General features: G+C 39.7%; 1 protein-coding gene across 1 annotated transcript; it reads left to right on the plus strand.

Moving 5' to 3' along the window:
* Positions 1–767: 767 nt before the first annotated feature.
* On the plus strand, positions 768–23399 carry LOC124166556 (U3 small nucleolar RNA-associated protein 15 homolog). Its single transcript, XM_046544117.1, has 9 exons — positions 768–963; positions 1048–1140; positions 1784–1968; positions 5905–6028; positions 7034–7214; positions 17980–18200; positions 19993–20294; positions 20703–20836; positions 22665–23399. The coding sequence occupies exons 1-9, from the start codon at positions 874–876 to the stop codon at positions 22886–22888; spliced, it is 1554 nt and encodes a 517-aa protein (XP_046400073.1). The 5' UTR covers positions 768–873; the 3' UTR covers positions 22889–23399.
* Positions 23400–23765: the final 366 nt, after the last annotated feature.

Genomic DNA, 23765 nt, shown 5'->3' on the forward strand with positions numbered 1-23765 from the left:
GCTTAAACTATTTAATTGTATTAAAAGAGAATTACCATACCAAATTTATGCTGTGAAAGTGATAAGGAAATGGTGGAAATATTTTCCAATTTAAATTGGTATTTCGCATTTCATTGGTATAAACGATTTTAAATGATAAATGTGCATACAAATTTGACTTAGTGGCACTTTTTCTTTGAAAATTCGTTTTTAGTTTTTCATTGTATTAATCCGGAGCCTACGATAATAATAAATAGAACTTAACTGGTATATTTTTATAAATCATGTATTCCTATCCTGTTACAAAAACTGTGCCAACCAGTGTAAAATACTTTTCCATGTAAAAATAAGATATAATAAATAAATTAAATGTTTCAAAAAATGTTTCTTATGATAAAACTTTTTTATTTGATCATACATATATTCATACATGGGAAAAAGTGTTTTCCTGTCATTGTAGTATGGTCAAAGGTGAAAAATATAATTATGATAATTTTTTGTCCATCTTTTTAAAAAGAAACGGTAGAGAAAAAAGTGGAGAAAAAGGATTAAAATATGAACCCTTGTTTTTCACCCTTTTTTTCAGAAATTCACTGGAAAACTTTGGTTCGGTATTAAACCATGGCTTTCTTAATTTGAATTGAAACATGGATCCACCTTCATTTGATTTCAGTCTCTGTTTTGTTTCAGTACCTGTGATGCCTCTAGTGTCCGGCCTCAGAAGCTCAAAAGAGTCGTTCAAAAGAGTCCTTTTTCTCTTTTGGGTAGCTCTTTCAGCTCTTATGAATGGATCAATGCCGTTGTCCAATTAATTCGACTCTTTTCTTCGGAACTGGATCTGTTGTTTTGTTGTTCCACATGTTCGGCGATATGTATTTATTGTAAGTACTTGCGATGGGGGAATTCAAGCAAACGAATTTTAAAGCGTACGCAAGGGCTCCAACAAAAGTAACGGATGATGTTCTCTACTGGAAAAAGTTTGGAGTAAGTTTACCATTACGAATTTTCCCCATTCATGTTTTTAGGGGCATGTGCACCACGTGATAATGTTCTTTTGATTCTGTACAGGTGCCGGTTATCTTCAAAGAATTTGGAGGAATTGATTATATAGATTTCTCACCGGTGGAGCCTTTCTGTTTCGCCGTGACGTGTTCTGTCAGGGTAAGTTAATCCGAAAATAATCTCCCAATTCGGTAACTGAAGTTAACGCTCTTTGATTTATTAGACCGATACGAAAACAGTTGCTACACCAAATTGAGTACGCATTTACTAGGTGGTAACTATTATGATCCCATCATTCGTTAGTTCGATCCTTCATATGTTCAGTAAAACATTTTCATTCTTATAATTATTTTTCGAGATTCCTAATATTGTAGTACAACAGGCCTTTTGTCCTGTACTTGATGGCTCACAAATCGTGTGCATATTTTGGTGAACTTGTTCTCTACCGTGCTTTGACTGTGGAGCTACCTTAATATTAGCATGAAACCCAGTTCGAAGCTGCATATCGGCGCTTTTTTCGTTATAAAACATTTAAGTGTGCATTTCGGTCGAATATTTGGAGCATGAAAAAATGTAAACAATACTTTCGTTCGCGCTGACTTATTTGTACGGTCCTTATGGCTCTGAAACATCACAGCATAGTTCTAGAGATCTTGTTTCAATGTTTCATCTAGGGAAGTGAGCTAGTATGATTTTAGTAGTAAGGTCTTCATGAAAGGCCATTCCTTATGTTTTCTGTAACTAGATGTGTGTTTAGCCATGAGTATGCATTCAGTTCATTGACTGCTTGTTTTTATTTCAGGTACAGTTGTTTAATCCTGTGTTGAAGCAAGCCACAAGGAACTTCAGTAGATTTGGAAAGGCTGCGCATGGTGCCACTTTCAGATCAGATGGTCACCTACTGGTTGTCGGAGATGATGATTGCAATGTTAAATTGTTTGATGTCAACACAAAGTCACTTTTGCGAGTCTTCAAAGGCCACAAAGGGTAATTGTTGGATTTGATTTGAGAATATGTGACTATTGCCTATCGGCATACAGTGTAGTAAACTTTGCTATAGCATTGGTTGCATACCATAATATTATTCATATTAATTTCTATTATTATTGTGTTTGGGAGAGGATAACTGTCAAAGGATGAATATTATTACTACTAGAAGGATGAACATAGTCATTATGTTGGCTGAAATAATATTGCATATCTCCCAGAAATTTGGAAAAATATTTTGAATGATAGCTGCATGTGTGCCAGCAGGGTTATTCCACTAATCGTATGGCTGGGCCATAAGTCGAAATCGACTATAACTATGTCCTCGAAACATGTGTATGGCTTCAAGCGATTCTACTCTGAGCAAAAGGCCATAGGTCGGGCGGTAGCTATGGCCTAAAGGCTGTAATACTATGGCCTGCCTAAGTGGCTGTCATAACACTAAATAACGGTGCTCGCCTAAGGAGTTATAAAAGAAATTAAGGAAGTGTCATCAATTATATAGCAATTGATTCAAGAAATAAATGAATATTGCGGGGGAGCACACATGACTCAATGGGCATTGGCTAGATATATGAAAGAAAGACGTCGATTTCAACTGGAAAGAAGGAGGATATGGGATACGAGTAATCCGTTCGCATATGATGATGATATTTTCATAAAATATTTCCGCCCGTCAAAAGAAGTTGTTACTTACTTTTTAAGTAGATATAGTGGATGAACTAAAGGTTCGCTTGTAGTTAAAAAGTTAGAAATTCTTTTTAAATGGATGCTCTGTTGAAGTGAACAGAGGAATGGGATTTTATTTGCTTTCTGTGCTACATTTGCTAGCAGATTTCTTCCTTATTAGTTTCAAAAAGCTGTAGGTAACTTGAAATATCTGCTATGAAATGTTTCATACTTTTAAATTGTAGTTGCTGTACTGTTCACAAGGGAGGATATCAAAGAAACATAGGGCAAGACATTTTTTGGGCAGTAAGACAATCTTCAGTAAGTAGTAAAGGACAAATGCTTTCCACAAATCAAGGAAAGAATTATATTCTAATATTGATGTTATAATTTTATACAGCTACCTAAACATAATTCTGATAATAAAATAATGAAACTTAAAGTTTTAATTTCATCCTTGGATTTTGTGCATTAGCTGGATTTTTAAGGCTTTTGGGGGCAAATGATTGTAGCCATGAGACAATAGTTACACCATTGGAAGGAGAGGAAGGTGGTTTGAACTACAATAGGATGTCATGTTCTAACTCTATCCATTACATGTACAATTCATGAATATTATAATACCGTATAAGCTTGTGTAAGAGGCGCACACGTGTAAGAGGCGCACCCCTATTTTGAGGAAGGAAGCTATAAAGAAAAAAAATCTTACGGTATTTTTTATCCTATCGTGCGGTGTTGCAGACGTATGCCTGGAATATCGACAGTTATCGAAATTTCCTCTTTCATTACTATTTGAAAGAAGAAATTTTGATAACTGCGGCGATAATAGCGGCATAAGAGGGAGTAGAAAGAGTTCCGATCCTCTCTTCGCATACGTCATCGCTCTACGTTGCTTGTCCTACTCACGAACAATTTCGTTTAAAAGCTCTCGCAGGAGTATTGCAATAGAATTACAGCCGTGGAAAATTTTAAGGCAAAACACGACAGGCACAGAGCATGAACCCTCCCAAGAGATAGGACAACAATCGGGGCAATCTCAGCGCCTTAGTAAAATAACCACGTCGTAGATTTAAGGCCCCTTGCACATACACCGATTTTGGACGGCCGGTAAAATATCGGCCGTCCACATTCCAATAGTGAACAATGGGAGAGCATTGATGCTTGCTCACGTACCAAACACGCGCCGGCACCAGCTAAATGCCGGTTAGCTGCCGGCCATTGTCACTGTGGATCGCCGTCGCCGGCTCAAAAACATAGCAACTTATCGTTTGACCGGTAAAAATCCGGGGTGTGTGCAAGCATCGCTTCGCCGGTAAAATATCGGCCGATATTTTACCGGCCGTCCAAATTTGGTGTGTGTGCAAGGGGCCGTTTTTTTCCTTTCCGGGACTCCATAGGAAAATAGGAAATTATCAAGTTACAGGGGATCAATGGAAACGCGTTTCATCCCTACCCCAACTCACCAACTGACCTTTTTCGGTCTACCAGGTTCAATTCTCCGAGTTTCTGGAGGTCAAAAGCTAGGTGAGTCACCTTCTGAGCTCGAAAATATATATCGATATCTTTCAGCAATTGTATGACACGCACGAGGTTATAAAAAGAATTGGACCTAACGCGACGTATAACTGACAGCATTTAAGTTTTTTGAGCTCTAATTGATTGACACAAAGATTTATAGCTAAAACAAGGCTACTAATATTCAACTTAGTCCTAACAGCACAATTTCGGAAGAAACAAGCGTAGCATAAGCGCATTCAAACAAGACGAGACGGACTGGAAACTTCAGGCAACGCAAACTGCGTATATCACATTGCTGTGCCTTCGCCTCTTCACTTTAAAGGCAACGACGTCACACGCAAGATCGGACGTGTTCTTCCCTTGCTCCTTCGCTCATAGCCTCGTAGCTTGAAATATGGAGCGCACTCCTTCCCCTCGACCTCTCCTTCAGCGCTAGTTCAAACAATGAACACACTCGTTCGAATTTTTTAAACCGCAGGTTTTGACACCAATATAATTTTCAGTGGCAAAAATCCTCATATAAGCTTCTGAAGATAATTTTTGAAAAATCAGGTGCTCAGCGTAATGGAAATTGCTCGCCAAGACAGATGTTGACGAATCAGGTATGTCCTTCAAAACTACGCGTTTCTATACGTTTGATAAGCGATTACTATATGCAGTATAAATGCCGCGGGATATAAGTGACTCGTGGCAGTAAATTTAGCGCACGCTCCGGAGCGAATCACCCCGCGCGATCTTTTCAATGTTCACCTCTGGGGTACCGACGTGACGGCGCGATGCTTGCAAGAAATTCAAACAGGAGCATTTTAAAAATACGTCAGTAAGGGAGAAACTCCCCTGCCTGACGCTTGATTTTGACCCAGGGTTTCAGATGACTTACTCAGGCTGAAAACCAAGGCCACTCAGTTCCCCTTGAACTTGCAACCGGTGAAGGGGAGGGGGGGAAGATAAGAAGTTTGTGTAAAAGGCGCACCCCCATTTTCGGCTGCAATGTTTGGGAAAAAAGGTGCGCCTCTTACACGCGCTTATACGGTACTGTACGGTACAAGTTTCTTCTGCTTCTTCTCATGCATGATTCGTGTTCTTCACTTTTTTTAAAGCTCTCCGGCATCTGCCGCCAGATCAGTGTTTAAAGAAAATCCAAATTTATCCTTTAATAAGAGTACATTTCGGTTAAGGAACATAGGATTAATTTTTTATCCATGGTGAATGAAATTGAATGTAAGAATGGTGAATGTGGGCGGACAGGAAAATGTATGACTAGACCTTGAGGGTGAGGAGATGGAACTTCTAGTAGAGATACGTATGTCTCAGAGGGAGCTAGAGCTAAGTGGGAAGGGAATGTTAGAAGCCATGTCAGAGGTATTAATTTTGTGCAAATGAAGAAGGGAGGAATGCGGTCAATGAGGAGAAAATGTAAGGGAGTGGGATTATAGATAGAACATGAAAAGGAATAGCCCTAATTGCAGATTGAAGATAGAATTTTAATATGGGACGGGACATATGCTAGGATACTTATCAAAGTGTTCCATGTAAATCTACCATTTTAATAAATACTAAAATCGTAATCTTTTTATACTGAGTGAATGCACCAACTATGTTTCCCTGATCTATGGTTTTCCAGCTGTTTTATAATGTCCAATCAGATAACTAGTTTTATGTGTAGCTTGGTTCTTTATTTAAATTTTTGTTGATATTGTCATCTGACAACATTCTTTATGCTTTACATGCATCTTTCCTCTATTGCAGTGCTGTACACCGTAATTTTTTCACATCTGACAAAACCCACATTGCAAGTTTCTCGGATGATAAATCGGTGATTGTATGGGACATTCCAAGTGAAAAGCCAGTCCTCACCTATGAGGATCACACAGTGAGTATTGATGCAAAGATATCCTACCACATTTGTTTCCTTTGCTTTGCTTTTCTTGGGCATGAAGACAGGCTGCTAATGTACTGTTTTATAAAGTGGTTCCCTTGATACTAATTTACTACACTGAAATATATAAGATTTGGTGCTTTCCTCTTGCATGATGTGGATGAATTCTTCATGGGATATCCACCAGGTGAGCTAATCAGTCCGAGCCTACGTTACATCGGCTAACTCTGCCATCATCCTCAGGCTGTTGAGCTCTGGGTCAAAATTTGTCTGGGTTAACATATCTTGCGATCATGCATAGGTTCATTTCTGATTGGCCATTGTCATTGTTGTTTTATCATGCCATCTTTAAAATCTGGAGAACTGGTTTCCATGCATGGCTGATAGATTATCCTGTATCATGGTTGAAGTTTTTGTGTGCCAACCTTATCTCAGTAGCCTCCTTTGCTGGCTCTGACTGAACAGCCCACCTGGTGGGAATCTCGTGAAGGATTCATCCACAATACTGAAGTATCTTTGAAGAAAACAAGATTCATAGCAGTCAGGGAAGTTGGGGAAATAAAAATTGGGTCTGGAAGTTTATGAGATGTCAGGGAAATTTGGCTATGGTCAAGGAAATTTCCCAGAGGCTCAACAAGCAATGAAAATCATGTTTAAACGTGGAAGCATTATCAAAATCTGTGGTAATTTTTTTTTTAGTGTGTTGATTTCATTTGGGATGATACACCACATTGCTGTGTTGCTGCATTTGAGCCGTGAGGTGGGCATTTTGTTGCCGGCCTGGTGGAGCAGTAAGGGGTATAGCCGACTTCTGCTACGTTATTTCTACTACTTTCATTGCTGCTGCTTGAATTTATTTCCTCATAAACCTTGGTGTATTTTTCCATAAAATCCCTCTATTCAATGGAGTTGTCATTGGTACAAAGTCAGGGAGATTGGAAATGGAAAGAAGGTATAAATACTGATTGTCTCTCTCTCTCCCATTGGTGATTTTACTAGGATTACATCCGTGCCGGTGCCACCTCGCCCATTTCCCCTGACCTTGTCCTCTCTGGCAGCTACGACCAGAGTGTGAAGCTGTTTGACTCTCGCTTGGGCAAGGCAACAATGGCAGTAGATCACGGTGCTCCTGTTGAAAGCGTGCTCTTCCTTCCAACCGGTGGAATATTCGTCTCAGCAGGTAACTTGGATTGTGTTGAGATGACTCTAGTTCTTTGCACACACACGGACACACACACACTCACTCAGGTGGAACCTTAAAATCATGTAAGGCTACTCACGTTTCACTCCACAGGGGTTCCCACTCAACCGTGAGAACCTTAAACCCGTGAATAAGCCGTGAATTTCGTCTACCGTGAAAAAAACTGGAAATAGCCGTGAATTTCGTCATAAAACCTTAGAAATCTCTCCAACTTGATTGTAGAACTACGATAGACGGAATTAAAGAAAAATCAATGTTTCGATCATGTTTCAAGACCGTGTCACGTGCAGATACTATCCACGTATTTTTCTGCGTACGTGTATTCGAAGCGCAATTATTAATTGGTCCATGTGCCATGACAGCACATTGACCTTAAGCCTGCGATTGGAAGAAAATAACCCTGGCAAAAAATCAGGCACTTCTTCACTTCCCTGCCACCCTACTCTCTTCATTTTCCCACTCACACCCTTCTAGCCGGACCTGAATTTTGCTTACTATAGGTGCCGTCATAAGAGATAGCAGTTTCATTGCTGCGTTTGCATTCAAGTCATTTGTCGCATTTTCCACATTTTTAGTTAACGTGCAGCTGATGATTGCTACGTGATCAATATTTCTGCCTAAAATTCCTTATCTACACACCGTGAATTTGATGACATTTATGCTGTGAAAACCTGGAAAAAACCGTGAATTTTATAATCTAGTTAGAGTGGGAACCCTGCTTCAGGACAATGGTGAAATGTCTTCTGACATTGAGAAAACCTGAAAATTGGAACTGAAATATCAGCAGCCGTGTCATCATTAACCTTCTGGGAAACCAGAGTATCTATCTATGATGTTGTGTTGGGAATACATTAGATAATGCTTTCTAAACTTAAAATGCCTGTAATGGAATTCAAGGATGCAGGGTAGCCTATACCCTTTTTCCTGAGTCATGGCAGGTGACCTTGTATGCACTGCACTGCACACCCTTTCTCTCTTCCATCCAATCAGAGAAGAGTGGTACATGAAAGTGTGGAGGAGGACTCTGTGGCTGTTTTCCAATCCACGTAGTTTGCACTCATTCCCTTGTTCCCTTTCTCCCTTGCACCCTGCTCCCTTACTAATGCTCTACTGGCACCTTAAGGCTCCCGGATACATCGGCCACTTTCGAGTTGTGGATCTTTCCCCCCACCCCTCAAAAACTCGGCCTAGTGGCTAGCGAGCCTAGCCGACTAGCAACTGGCCTTGGACTCGAGGCAGGGAACATAGGGGGCAGTGTTTAGGGAAGGGAGGGGAGGCGATGTGGAGGGGATGGGTTCAGATGACTGAAATTTTGGGAACCTTCTCGCTCGGGTTTGCGACTGTTGAACAGCCGAGTGTCACCGTGCTCAGCCTCTGCGCCGCATGGAAGTAGACGAATCTCAAGGCAACACGGTGGTCTTCGAGATTGGGAAATGGATATTATTTACGGAAGTGTAGAGCACAGAGATTGGTGAAATTTCGTCTCCAAAAACCCGGAAGTATTCAAAAAATTTCTAATAATTGATTTGGTTACTAATTAAAGCAATCTCATGTAGTAGCGAGAAAATCAGGCAAGTAAGAATTGAAAGGTACAGTTTTATTATTCCTTGACATTTTTGAGAATATCGTTTGTTCTTCATGGTGTTTCAACCCGTCAAAATGTTTTAGAGATTTCGTTTTCAATGAAAAACGTAACTCCCGATACATAAAAATATTAATTTCTTAGTTTTTCCAATTTAAGTATTTCTGGAAGAAGGTAAAATGTTTTTAACTTCTCGTCCATGAGGTTTTCCCATAAAGCCTTGTCCATCTAATTTTTTTATTAAATCCACTTGGAGTACAAAAGAAAAATATACAATGCGTTTCTATATTATTTCGTATATTTCGTGGAGTATTCTGTTTCCCCTGGATTTCAAAGAAACTTTTGATCTTCGCTTCAGATAAATATTTCCTTATCGGATTTCACAGTAATCATCAAGTGTGGAATCTCGGGAGGAAATTTCTTCTTCCTGAAGGCTGCAACTGGACGTTAGGGATAACGAAGACGCATGCTATGGTATTTTAATCACTTATAAAAATTTCATAACTATAATCCGTACAAAAATATGTGCCAAAATTTATATATAATTACTAAAGTAACCTACCGATTAAGGTAGGTTTGTAATGAGTATTTACTAAACATTCTGGCTGTACTTCCTCCTATCATTTCCTCTTCAATTCACTATGAAATTCCTTTCCATCAAATCTCTTATTTCCTTTCTATCTCTCACTTAACCAACATTCTTTCCTGTAACACAGTTTTCTCTCCTCCCTTACTATGTCCTACACTTCGTCGTTCTTCTTCGTCTACGTCCGCTTCACTTTCTCCGTTCTTGTCCACCTACTTTTATCTTGTGTCTCAATCGTAGCTCGTGACTCTTTACGAACCGCATAAATAATAAGTTGACCAATTTATTTTTATTTATCCGTGGAATCATCATTAAGAGCGCATTTCAAATAAATTAGGATAAAGTAGGAATCCCATTTAGGTCTTGCCTGTAGGATACCTCAAAACAAATGACAATACGAATTGAAAAAATTAGTAAGCTGAGACCAGATACGAAACATAATAAATGCTCGAAAAAATAGCAATTTTTGTTAAATCTCAGCCTGCCGTGCAAAAAAAATATATTGAGCATTAAACGCACTATCAACCAATTAATTTATTTGGATTTTCTACAATAAGTTACCACTTACTTAATCTTTAAAAAATATGTTAAACTATTTGATCCTCTTATAATTTCTGACCATCAAGAAAACAATTTCGTCTTACATAGATAAATGAGCGTTTGAACGGAAAAATTACGCGTCGGCAAAATATAAATTTTTGTAGATCTTAAATTTAATGCATTGTTTTCGGCTTCTTCTTTAGGTTTATATCCTCTTATGGGGTAGAAAATTTTGAATACTTAGAAAAGGTTATGATGACGTAAAGGGAGAACTGTAAATCTACAAATATAGGTAAGGACGGTTCAAATTATATTTGATAGCAATCAAGCTATTGCTTTTTGGAGAATCAGCAACCAATTGCTCGAACTTTAATACCCCTCCCCAGAAGGTTATCAAGTAGTTTAATTATGATTGTACTAACACATTATTAATTGTTTTAATAAATTTTGGGTAACATCATAGAGTAAGTATATATTCTTACTCTATGGTAACATTTACTTCGGAGGGAGTAAAGCGTTGCGTGGATAATTTTATATTTCCTGGAAATTTGGTTAACTTAATTATGACTTTAGTCTTCTTGTGAGTAATCCTCATGCCATATTCATCGCATCTCTTGTCTAATGCATCCACTATACTCATAAGCCCTCTTGCTGACTGGCTAATCAACGCCTGATCGTCCGTGAACCTTACTGATTTTACATCATTCCTCCCACTTTTACTTCAGTTCCCACCTCATCCCACGCTTCTCTTGCCATCACCTCAGCGTATACTCCAGAAAACAATGGAGATAGTGAAAAGTCTTGCCCTACTACTCGGGCAAAGCTTGCCCTCCCAGTTTCTCCGTCCGCTACCTTCACTTGCGCAGTATTGGCCAAATGAAGATTACAAATGAGTCGCCTATCCCTCCAACTGACGCCTATTTTCTTGAGAATATCCATAATTTTGTCCAGTCCACTCTATGAAATACTTTTTCAAAATCCACGAATAAGGCAAACACAACCTGATTATAGCTTAGGTTCCTCTTCACGAGCGACCTCATAACCGCAATAGCATCTTTACTTACCGAAGAAAGATCTGAGGTTTTCCCGGCGTATGATGTTGTTGAAGTTTATTCGGGATTGCCACCGGATAAGGTTCTCCATCTCTGCCGACGTTTCGATGGCCGAGTCGTCCATCGTCATCAGGGCTTGATGACGATGGCCATCGAAACGTCGGCAGAGATGGAGAACCTTATCCGGTGGCAATCCCGAATAAACTTCAACAACATCTTTACTTACCTTTTCTGAATACAAACTGATCTTCGCCCAAGTAATCGATAGTCCTTTTCTCTATTCTTCTCTTTAATATTCTCATTACCACTTTGCCTTATTTTCCATTGTCGCGAAATCAGGGAGACGAAGGTCATATCAGGGAGAGCTCCCTTGATTTCCATGTCTTAGAAGCGGCCTCTTCCTTGGCTCAAGATTATGCCACACCACTGCTTCTTCTACATGTTAAATCTTTCCTGCCTGTTTCCGATGCCATGCAGATCCTCCTCTTTCCCCATCCATCTACTCTGAACTTCGATTTGCTCAGTTAGCATTCTTCCATTTTTAGCATTAATTTTTGACATGGCTTGTCCTCTTTTGCCGCCAGATAGCGACTTCACCTTGACGTACAACGCATCTACCTCTCGTTACTTCTGAATCTTTTCCATTTCCTCGCAGTCTCTCTCCTTGTTTTCCACCAATTCTTTCTCCCTTCTTAGTTTCTCACCGTAATAGATGATTATGTTTACTTAGAATTTTCCCTGTACTGTGTCTACGTTCTTCCACTTCCTTATCACCGCCATTTCTTTTTTAATTTCCTTCGTTATCCTAGTTTTCTTTGTCATACGAATCTCCAGAGGTTTCTAGTAATCTATCCTCGCATTCCCATTAAAGTTTCAACGTTCTATTTCCTCACCTTTATTATTTTACGAGTCTTTTGAATATTTCGTTTCGTTTCGTTCACCTTAGGGAGAATGGGATATATTTTTCGCCATTCCTTTACATCTGTTTTACTATTATGTGGTCTTTCTGATGTATCTCCGTATCCCTTGGACTCTTCCTGGTGGACTTTTGCACTTTAGGATAATTGGACTAGGTCTTTGTGACGAATAACTTGTTTCTCCTGCAATATTTTTTTGATTTCTCTTCCCGCTCGTTTCGCGTTTCCTAACCCAAAATCTCCTATTTCCCAGCCCTTCCTCCCTCCCCGACTGAGGCGTTATACTTCCCCATCATTACTTGGTTTTTTTAAACCAGGCATTTCACTTATTATTACCTCGTCTACTTCTATCTCCATACGAATGATAGCGGACTTGTAGACTTGAACTGCTACTAAGTCGGTGGGTCGTTCCTCAAACTCTACAACCAGAATCCATACCGCTTACCGGATTAATTAATACCGTTGTCTTACTCAGCTTCCCAATTAATACTAAAGCTACTTTTGAAGTTAACTTTCCTCTCTACCATAACATATATCCACCACAATATTTATGTGGGATGGGAGGTGGCATAAATTCTACCATCACCATATGGGCAATTTCTGCGTCAGATTTTGTTTTGTTGGTTTGCGGAGTATCTTCTAGATCTGTATTTGTAGCATCTCTGGAGTCACTGTTAATATTATCAATTTGTTCATTACCATATATTACAATGATGCTCGCTGTGAGATATATAAAAATGTTGAGTTATCAGTGCCAGCAATAAAATAAGTTTCGGACAAGGGTGCTATACCACTTCACCAATGCTTTCTTCATGAAAAAATATGCTTTCTTTTCTTTGCTTTTCACTTTTATATCATATTTTTTCATATGTTAATGCAATTTGCATGGCGCTACTCTGTAAAGAAAACTTTCAAATCCCTTTTCAAATGCAATTCCCGGCAGAAGTCTTTCTGGTAAAAACTAACGAAGCATAACATATCTATCGCAAAAAATTAATTTTATATTTTTTTTACTATATTACTTTTATAAAATGCTACAGATAAATTGACAAATAAGTATCGATGCACGACGGACTCAATAATTTTGGCTATTTTCAGGCGGTGTATCGTTGGAGGACGTTGTTGCCAATGTTAGAATGGGCGTGAATGGTCACATAATCTATTCACGCATGAAAAGTAAATTGATAAAATTGTTAAAAAGTTATTTTATTGGTGAATATGTTCCTTTGTTCTTTGGGAGATTCTGGAGACGATTACTTATTCAACCAAAGCTTTCAGTTCGAGACGTGAGTAAAAAAAATATATCGTTAAAAAATATGCTTTTTGCGGCGTATTTACTGCAAATATTGGCTTCGCAGGTAAATCGACGAAATTGTGTATGGGAAGGTGCACATGTTTTATTAATAATAATAGCGTATAAATTCTAGAGTAAGGAAGGGCTGCCAGAGGTGGAGGACCAAGTGGCAACATCAATGAACACACAAACATCAAGTCAGTCTTCCGCCGCCTACGACCTAAGGCCCAGTGATGTGAACGAGCGGTTCAATAGTTTCCAAGTAAGCTTCCGCGGAGATTATGATGATATCTGGTGATTTTCCGGGTATTCTTCCGCGTTTATCCATTTTTAGGACAATATTTCCCCTACATTTCAGTTGGCTTCCTCAGGTCCACTGAAAAGATGGTAGTCCCATATGTCGTGTATGAGAGTGTTGTCTATTGTATTTAGTGATTTGGTGTTGGGAGAGGGGAGGAATGTTTAGGTTATTTGCGATATAGTCATTTCTGAGGAACCATGGTGCATCAACAATTCGTCTGAGTATCTTGTTTTGGCTGACGTATAGTTTGCTTAGATTGGAGTATGAAGTCCCTGCCCATGCTGGGTAGCTGTAAGTGAGAAGAGGGCCTAACATGGCAAGGTAGATTGTTCTTTTGGTGTCGAGTTTCATTCGGCTTCTCCTGTTGAGCAGAGGGTTGAGGGAATTGTTTGCTGCTTGTGTCTTATTGGTGGCGTAAGCTATATGATTGTTCTAAGAGAGCTTTGGATCCAGCATTATTCCTAGGAATTTTACCTCCTTGGAATCAGGGATTTCTTCAGTTCCATAGTAGGTTTTTGTGGTGTTTTTATATTTCGCTTTTCTGGCGAAAGTTTTGAAGTCCCAGTCGGTATTTTTGCCATTGAGGTCTCCGCCCAGATGCAAGGATGTTGGGCAAGTTTTTCGATAGTTTTGATGTCACTGAAAAGATGCATAAAGTTGTTCATATTATATACACCCCGTTTTCCGCCTTTTTTGTGGAGGTGTGCCTTGATTGGTTGCGATCTTTGAGGACCCGTTTCCTCGCGCTGGAGAGAGTGTAGCCGTCTTCAAGGTTGAAGTTCTTTGTTGTTGTGGCGATTTCAATTGCCTCCCTGATTATTCTCGGGTAGTAGCGGCCTTCTTTGTTCTTCATCGACACTTCAGTGGACCTAGGAAACCAACTGGAACCTTGGCGAAATATCGTCCTAAAAATGGATAAACGCGGAAGAATACCCGGAAAAATCACCAGATATCACGAACAGTTCAAGATAAGCCCATAATAGCTACTCTGTTTTATCACTTGCGTGATTTGAACTTGTATCGTCTCGGAGGAAGCGTCCAGTGCAACCATATATTCCAATGACTTCCGTCCCAGATTAAAAAAATCTTCGGGCAGTTCCAATCCAAGGGAAATATAAGATTATTCCGATAAAAGAAATAAGCATTTGCCATAGTGATTTCATTCTAATTTAACCAGAAGTCCTTCACTCGATACCCATGAAAATGTAACATTATTTGAAACTGATGCCTATTTTTTCGATTTATAAGGCTTACTTGATAATGATGAAACTGCGAGCGAACTTGCAGTAAAAACCAAGGGTCTAAGGATTGACGAGAGACGAATAGGACAGTGGGAAGATGAGAATCAAATTATCTCATTTTTATGCTGCAAAATATCAAAATATGCGGTGTTGCGTGGATTGCGATGACGCGAGTGCGGAATCCTTTCCTCATTCGTGCATCCTGTTACCTCTTTAAAAAATTATGGATCCCTGAATCAATTAAATAGTGTGCGATATGATATTCTGTTTAAGTTTAAAATAATGAGAGACACAAAACTAGTCCTAAAATATTTTATCTATTTTTAAGTTTCCAAAAAACGACACTCATTCCACAGAAAAATTAGACCATTACCCTGTATGTAGGAATAACGAATTCGAAAATGCTGCCATATCTTTTGCATTATAACTTACTCATCTAAGTTTCCGGCTCAATTGATCAAATAGACAAAAAAGAAGCCAAGAAAAATTCTATTTTAGGGACCGTAGAGTGCAAGCGTGGGTTGTAAGAGACCGATGTCTTAAATATTTTCCTGTCAATTGACAAATGCATGCACCGAAGAATTAGCATTTTTTATTACAATTGCCAATTTAGAATTAGCAAGTTTTTTATGAATTAAGCAAACATGTTTCCATGCATCATGCATAGTACAAGTTGTCCATGAGTTCTTGACTTGCACGTTATAAAAAACTTCAATTACAAAAAATGGAAAATTTCGGTGATAGAACACACGGATGTAAATCTGCACGCTGGTATACGATGCGTAATCTATGACGTGACTCGAGCTATCAAGAATTATATTTGTTACATAATTTTAGGCATTTAAACTAATGAATTTCTTAAAAAATAAACATTCGAGACTCATAAATATAAAGCTAATCTTTCATTTTTAGCAGAATTAATGTAATTGATCTTATTTTTCGTATAAAATTATGGCAAGGGAGATTGCACCGATGAGAGGAAACTTTTAATCTCGAAATGAACAGATGTATCAGGGTAAAATGCAGTACTGAAGCGGATATAAACTGACCAGGGTCATTTGTAGCAATCCTCCTCGCTGAGAATAAACCGGCATTACCGATAGCAAATGTACGAAGTATATCTCCTCGCATGCAATGTGGGAAATGCATCTTGGTTGTATTGATATGTTTTTTTTTGTAATTGCATCGGAACAAAAGAGTCAGGGAAAAATCATCATGGTATGACAGTATTTTGGCAATAAGGCACTGTTAAATAGTACGTGGCGTTCTGCGCTCCTACCGTGAAACAATTCATGTCCTTTAGCGTGTTGTTGGACAAGATTAAAATTCGGCTCCAAAGCACGCATCACACATACAAGAGCGACCCTCACGCGGCAAAGAGCAATGACGCAGCATTCTCTCCCGCCATACCCGGCAGCTCGGCGGCTGCCGGCGAACTGAAGGCAAGAGACTCCATACAAGCGTTGTCCCCTTCCACTGCCACGATGAGACTCGCTCAGTGGCTGAGGGCGATGTGAACGGGAGAACGTCGCCGCCGTGGAGAGCGCAAAAATAGCGTGCAAAGGTTCGCATAGATTGATTTAGTGCCGCTTCTATGAGGACTACATTAAAATAGTATAAATTAATATGAAGATAAAGGATTAAAGTTTATAAAGACTGTAAAACATTTTGGGTTTCGTCATTATACACGCCGTAGCAGGCAGCCAATTTTACCGGATTTCGTGTTTTTCCGTGGTCAATATTGCAGCGTGAAAAACGAGAAATGAAAAATTACGATAATCTTTTCAAATATCGATCTTTCTTCTTCGTAAATATGCATTCAAATGTTATGTGCATAGAATAACAGAGGCGTCAGACGAATCGGCCCAGACGTCTGCAGCGTAGTTTTTGGACTAGGTATCCGGGAGCCTTAAAGTGTGAACGGAAATAGTGCGAACTATTGACAGTAACGAAGTGTGATGCGCGGGGCAGTGTTAGCACATCTGGTGGTTGATTTAATAATCAATTTAACCTTTATACTTATATTTTTGCATGTGAAGAGCAAGAATTCACAATGTCGATATAATATTACGTAAAAGAGCTCACATAATAAACACAAAATTACTTGAAACTCCAATTCAAGATTTCTGAGTTTTCCATTGCCGCCATTTTCACGTCCACTTCCCACGAGGGCATGTTAACAAGGGAGCATCCGCGATCCCTTGTTCACTTACCCTTCGTTCCCTTGCGCCCTCGCCAATTGGATCCACCCTTGCTGGAAGACGTACCCACCCTCCACCTACGACAACTTATGAGGGTGGAAGATCCACCCTCGTAAGTTGACGATCGTAAAGTGCACGAAGAGTGAATAATTGCAAATTGGAAAACGGCTTTCTGTGACTTCCATGCAGTAAGAATCACTCTCCAGCCCACAGTGTTGCCAAAATAGTAATCTGTGGATGGCACAGCGTTCATTTGCGTGGGTTGCTTTTGAGTGAGTGGCATTTACTTTCACGGACTGGCAATGCTGGCCTGCTGCATGAAGGGGAGGGAAAAAGTGAGTTGGTGGGAACAGCACCTCTGATTGGCTACTAGCTCCCTCCTGTCTATCCTCCATGAGTCAGGAAAAAGAATATTCTAGAAATTGGCTGATGATCCAAAGATTCTGAGCTCAAATCGCAGTTGAAGCTTTTGAACACCCCCAAACAAACCCTTTAATTGTGGTTAATTTCAAAACTGCCTCATTAAATTCACTTTAACTGCCATGTTAAGGAATGTGGATAGCGTGAAGGTCCATGGTTTGATTCTGGATCCAGGGGTTTTTTCCCCATGGCAATTAGTGTGAATTAATCCGCTGAAGATACGAGAGGCAGAGGGAAGCAAATTGACTGCCTGGCCCTGCATTCCCAACTTCTGGCACTGGCATTGCTAATCTTTATCCCACCTACTTCTGCTGCACCATGCTTGGCATCTAAGTTAAGAGTACCATAATGGCGATTATTTTGAGCTTATATTTCAGTTTAGCAGGATTTCTTATTTTTCGTCATTTACGCATGATTATCGTGCAAATAGTGAGGCACAACTTGCAATTAGTAGATTTTGATTTCCATGATGAAGGAAAATACCCTATTCTGCAAAATACATCTATTCACCATCTGGAAAAGTCAGCTTTAGATTTCAGCTCTAATGACTTCCTCCCTCTTGTTAAATTCATGTGTTTTTTTTGTTTGTTTGTTTTTTTTTTGCGTGCAGGAGGTACTCAGGTGAAGGTGTGGGATGCAATGGCAGGTGGTCGGCTGCTGGCGAAGCTGTCCCAACACCACAAGACAGTGACGTGCTTGCGGCTGGCCTCCAACGGCAAGCGCCTGCTCTCAGGATCTCTCGACCGTCACGTCAAGATATATGACGTGTCGACCTACCATGTGGTTCACACACTTGACTACCGCACGTCCATTTTGAGTCTTGGAGTCAGCGTGAGTTCATTACTTTTTTATTCCCTCTCTCTCATTTTAATATACAGTGAAACTTGGTTATAACGTCATCAAAGGGACCAGAAGATTTTTAACGTTATATCCGGGAGACGTTATAAAAAGGGAGCCTTAAATCTGAGTGAAAGTAGGTGGGAAGGGATAAGACCTAGGTATTCGGGACAGCCCCCGCTCCCTCCAGACACCAATTACAAAGTTTGCCTAGAAAAGGAGCCTATGAGATTTTGTAAGCAAAAGAGTTGCATCCCGTCACCAGCTCAACGTCCAGCTTGTGACCTGTTTTTGCTTTTGATGTTTATACACATGGTTTCTATGAACTTTTTGACATAATACAATAACACTACCACTTTTGCAACATAAGAATCGCAAAACTTTTGACACTACACCCGAGCGTCGCAATATTTGTTGATGATAAAAACGGGTTTTTGTACAACATAAAATGTTCAATTTTGGCTGGTCTGTATACAATGTGACGTCAAACCCGAGTTGACGTTGCAGCTGATGCCGTTATAACCAAGTTCCACTGTATATTCTATGCTCTTATGTCTTTTATCCACTCGCAAGTGTTTGAGGCATTCTTAGCCACCAAAATGTGATATGTTGTCCAGAACTTATTTTAATTGCAAATTATGTATGACCAGAATGGGTTCTCTCTTGCTATTGTACCCTGAATTTCCAAATGTAATGTGCATGTTATGCGGGTATTTAAAAAAAATTTAGTTATTCGATGCATATTATGCGTAAGAATTATCAGTTTAGCACTAAACAAAAATAACTGCTAGCATTAAAATATTAAATAAGAGAAATTATGGTGGTCCTGAAAGTGATAAAAATTTCCTTCTTTTTTCAAATGAGAATTTCAATGGTTCAGAGAAAATGAATTCTGGTGGTCAAGATTCTGCAAGTGTCCTGCATGCAATATGTAAGAATGCGTTACGCTTGAAATTTTTGGGATATGCGGATAACAACCAAAGGGTGACCTGACTGTTGTTTTTGGGAATTTGGGGTAATAACAATCTTTCTCCTAGTCAATCAATAAAGTCTTTGATTTAAAGCTGATGATCATTAATTTGCGATTAATCTGCGAGGAGGCCTCTTGCCTTATGCTGTGAATTACTTGATCATTTGGATTTTAGCAATACTGAGTTTCACAGATTGTTTTGTCATAATACAGCAGTATAGAAAGGTTTGGTATGGTATTTGGGGAGGCAACTAACAGCTTAGGTCATCATAGGAAAGAAATGGTCAGCATTATCCTGTTCTTAACGAAAGGTGCCAAGCGGACCACGCTTAAAGTCCCATGTGACGGACATTGTTGCATTTTTTACTTATATTTATTTCACCGCCAAAAACACCACAAAGGCTTCAAACACACTGTCCGTCACATGGGACTTTAAGCTTTGGTTTGCTCGGCACCTTTTCTATAGAGCAGGCTAATGTTGATCCTTTTTGACCCTTTCTTCCCTATGGTGCAAAAGACCTAAGCTGTCTGTAGCCTCCCCAAATACCATAAGCATTTGAAGTTCCTTCCACACGGCACTCAAGCAGGGATCAGGCAACCTCCGAAAATGGTCTGCCACTGCCAGGATTTGAATCTAGGCCCGAGAGGTGTCCATCGGATACTCTAATCACCACACCAACCCAATCCCTGCCTAAGAATGTGTTTCATTGGTTTCGCAATGGATGCATGCTTGTATTTGGTGCCATGTACCTCGTGTATTAATTTTTTGTGGCCTTTTACGGCTATTCATTCCTAGAATGTATGCTTTCTTCCCAGGAACATGACAGTACGCTGGCGGTAGGCTTCACTGATGGGCTGATATCAATGGTGCGACGAGAGACAGAGGCAAAACCAACCAAAAGGGAAGTGAAGAAGAGGAACTTCCGGTACATCCCGGAAAATTTCCGGCCAACGGCAGTGGATGTCTTTGTGGCTGAGGAGGCTGGGAAATTGATGGCCAGACATGACAAACTCCTCAGAAAGTTTGAGTATTCCAAAGTCCTAGACTCAGTGATGGCACGTTATATAGTGAATCGGACTCCTTCAGTCACTGTGAGCGTGCTACAGGAATTGATAAGGTTGGTGTAGTAATACTTATTTCGCTGTTTTCCAGTTCACTTTCTGACTAAATTTCATACATCTTAATGCCCATTTTAGACGGGACCATATTGTCGGTCATTAAGGCAATGTCGTAAGCCCCATTACATTGATTGTTGGGATATATCATGTGCAGCTTACTGTTTCATGTCTTTTCTGCTCAAAGTGATGAGTTAGTGGTTTGTGTCTCCATGTATCCTTAAGTGTGGGGTGCTGCTTTCATTTTGGCAGTTATTAATTTTCTAAGCACTGGTCGAAGCTAGTAACTTTGTATGCATTCACGTGCACGGGTGCAAATTTATTCTCACTATGGATGAAATTCACCATGAAATGTTCTTGTGAAAAATTTCATCCTTGGTTTAAATGTTCCCCCATCTTTTGTGTTGCAGGCGCAAAGGCCTTCACGGTGCATTGGCTGGCAGGGATCACAAGTTCCTGATGAGGTTTGTGAAGTTTATCGTGAGGTACATGGGTGATTATCGGTTTGCCCAGGTGCTGATGGACACGTCCAATATTATGTTAGGTGAGTGCCTAAAGTTTGATTTTTTTCACTGTGGTTTATTTTATCTGGTTATAATTTTATGAAGTAAAAGTGATAATATTTAAGGAATGTCATACCATGGAATACCCTGATGTTAAAAAATATTCTTAATTTGTTCATTGCGATGTCTCTGCACATATCTCCGGTTGAGGGCATCTAGTGCCAGAAGTATGCACACACGATCATACATTAGACATTCTTTTGTGTTTGGGTGTCTGTAGGCATCAAAATTTCTTCACTAACCATGCTGGCATCTGCAGATTGTGTGGTCTCAGCTCCTAAATGATGTATTTTAGGGATTAAGAATGAATAAATGCCTAATAACACAGTGTGCCCTCCGCCAAATATGATATCCATGATGAGATGTCAATGACAAGCTGGAAAATTGTAAATTAGAAGGCCTCATAGGCCACAGTGGTGTTCCTGCTTCAGATTAGCTGCATAGCTTGAGGCAACAACCAATCAGATGTGTGAAAACAAGGCTATAGGTCACAACAACATAATGTGAAATATGGAAGTAAAATTGCATTAAAAAAGGTAGTGCAGTAAACTCTCATTAATATGAACAAGGTTATTACAAAGTTATCGTTTTACTAAGTAAATCGTTGGTTCGAACAAAAAGGCTAATTAAATCCATAGTAAAAGAAGCGTTACTGTGAAGTTTTTGTTATTATGAAATTACAAACCACAATCCTGGTGGTTATAAAATGAACTTCATTACAAAGTTCCACGGGTAAGCAATGGCATTTAGGTGGATATACACTATGTCACGTCATAATCATTGCGCTACGTTTAAGTTCTTTTCGTGCACTGTGCCCAAGAGCATTAGTTATGGTTCTTTCTACAGTGGGAGTTACTTCAGTATTCACGCATATCATGTATTAAGCTTCATTCCTACGGAATCATGGTGACCCACTCACTACGGATCGTAAGTTTGACGTATGATAAGTCCTCTTCTGACGAAAATTCGACTTTCAAAGATACAGACATGGAAAAAAGTCAAATGTGCCTGAAATTCCAAATTTGGCACCTATGTAGTGGGCTGATGCAACATAGAGGTTTTGCGTAGAGGAACCCGCACTTCGAGGAGCACAGTGTGAACAAAGTATCAATTAATCCGTTGTGAAGTTAGGAACTGTTCAGTGTTTTGCTTGTTCTTCCCTCCTGCGGACAGTGAATTTTTTTTGGCCCTAGCCTCGTTGCATGCTTAGCTAAATCAGTTTGTCACAATCGTGAGTTAATGCTAAATTATAATGCAGTGTTGCATTCTGCAGGATAACAACACTGTTCCATGCCTTGTCGACTTTCAAACAGCATCTCGCAATGCATCTTGTTCGTTTATCCAGGATTAACTTTATTTGTTCATAATTTTATCGCGTATATCATACACCTGACTCAAAAGCTATTCCGTGACATGACTATAAGTATGGGAGATTGATGAGAATATTGTCAAGGTATTTTTTTTTGCGATGATTCCTAAATAATGCTTTTACGAAGTTTGTTATTATAAACCTCCGGGTTTTTGGTCCCATGAACTTCGTAATCAATTCGTACTTTGTGAAATCATTTTCTAGAGAAAAATTTTGCTAGGGGGTCATTTTCCTAACTGAAGCCTACTTGCAGACTTTGTTAAGGGAGGTGTTTCTCCTGGCATAATGTATAAGTAGGGCCTGGGACTCAGGCTGTGTCTTTGTTACGTGGTGGTTTTGTAAAATTTTCTAAATAGGGGTGTGTTATGCTGGGGTTGTGCTGTAAGTGGTGGTGGTGGATAAGCATCCTCTGTATGCTCTGTTCTCTCTTGTTGTTCCAGACGTATATGGCGACTCCATCCACCAGTCTCCTGACATGGCCCTATTGCTGCGCAAGTTGCAGGATTGCTTGCGGGATGAGGAGGAGCTGACGTGTCGTATGCTGAGCCTTCAAGGTGCCATCGAGATGTTCATGGCGTCAAGTTCTTCAGTGGCAAGTGACCCTCCACTCTTGCAGGACAGTGACCTATCTTCACAAAGGACTCAGCCACTTATTTCTGTGTGAGGAGACTGCCATGCATTGGTATGAACGTAATTATATTCATGCTGATGTGGTTTACAAAGAATTCTGGACCCCAAGGGTTTACTTCGTGTTCACAGGGGCCATCCTTTCGAAGTGGAATTTCCACCAACTGGTTTCGTGAATACAAGTTTGTACAGTTGTTAAGTGATGGATTTAGTATAAATCTGATTTTTAATCAAAATCAATCGGAATCCTTTTTTTTTGGTCTGATGAAAACATAAAATACATAGTCTTCTTAAGTTTTATTGGCTTTAAATCTTCCTGCTATTGTTAGATTGTGGGTGATGGTTTACATGGTCACTTCTTTCGAATTCATCATGGATGAAGGTTTTTCACTTTGTGATTCCAAGAAAAGTTATTTCACTGCTACCATGGTGTTGGTAGTAACTGATATGATTGCATCAGATTTTGTAACCATGGTTGCAATGCAGTAATTGTTAAGGAATTGTAAAGTTAAAAGTTCGAGATGATTTTCTCAATACTTCTTTTCCACTGAATACTCTTGATTTCATTCCATTTGCGAACAAGTCTACTTTCTCTAGTTATGCCATGAATTCTAGAGTGTATTAACCAAGTTCGACTGTATTTGTTAGTATTTGAGCAAGTTTTCAAATGCGTGTATTGATATGTGGGACTTGATGGTGATCATGAAATTTTACTATTTGCTCTTGTGGTTGCCTCGATGAATGGTGCCTTGACTCTATATCAAGTGTAGCGTCCGCCCCGTGCTCTGTTGTGCGACGGGGATCGAACTCGGCTTCGCCGTGTGGGTCCTTGCCTTAGGGTGCCGTAAGCAATGAATTGATTCAAGCTGTAGTTTTTATAGATAGGAAAAGGCACTTTACCTTTGGGTCTCCCG

This window comes from Ischnura elegans, chromosome 10 (genome assembly GCF_921293095.1).
Source record: "Ischnura elegans chromosome 10, ioIscEleg1.1, whole genome shotgun sequence".
NCBI lineage: Eukaryota > Metazoa > Arthropoda > Insecta > Odonata > Coenagrionidae > Ischnura > Ischnura elegans.

What these genes read in the sequence shown, in the direction of transcription:
- LOC124166556 (XM_046544117.1), top strand. Translation starts at nt 874, where the DNA reads ATGGGGGAATTCAAGCAAACGAATTTTAAAGCGTACGCAAGGGCTCCA. An exon ending in CCGTGACGTGTTCTGTCAGG is followed by an intron (nt 1,141 to 1,783) that starts GTAAGTTAATCC and finishes TTTTTATTTCAG; the next exon opens with GTACAGTTGTTTAATCCTGT. An exon ending in GTGCTACAGGAATTGATAAG is followed by an intron (nt 20,295 to 20,702) that starts GTTGGTGTAGTA and finishes TTTGTGTTGCAG; the next exon opens with GCGCAAAGGCCTTCACGGTG.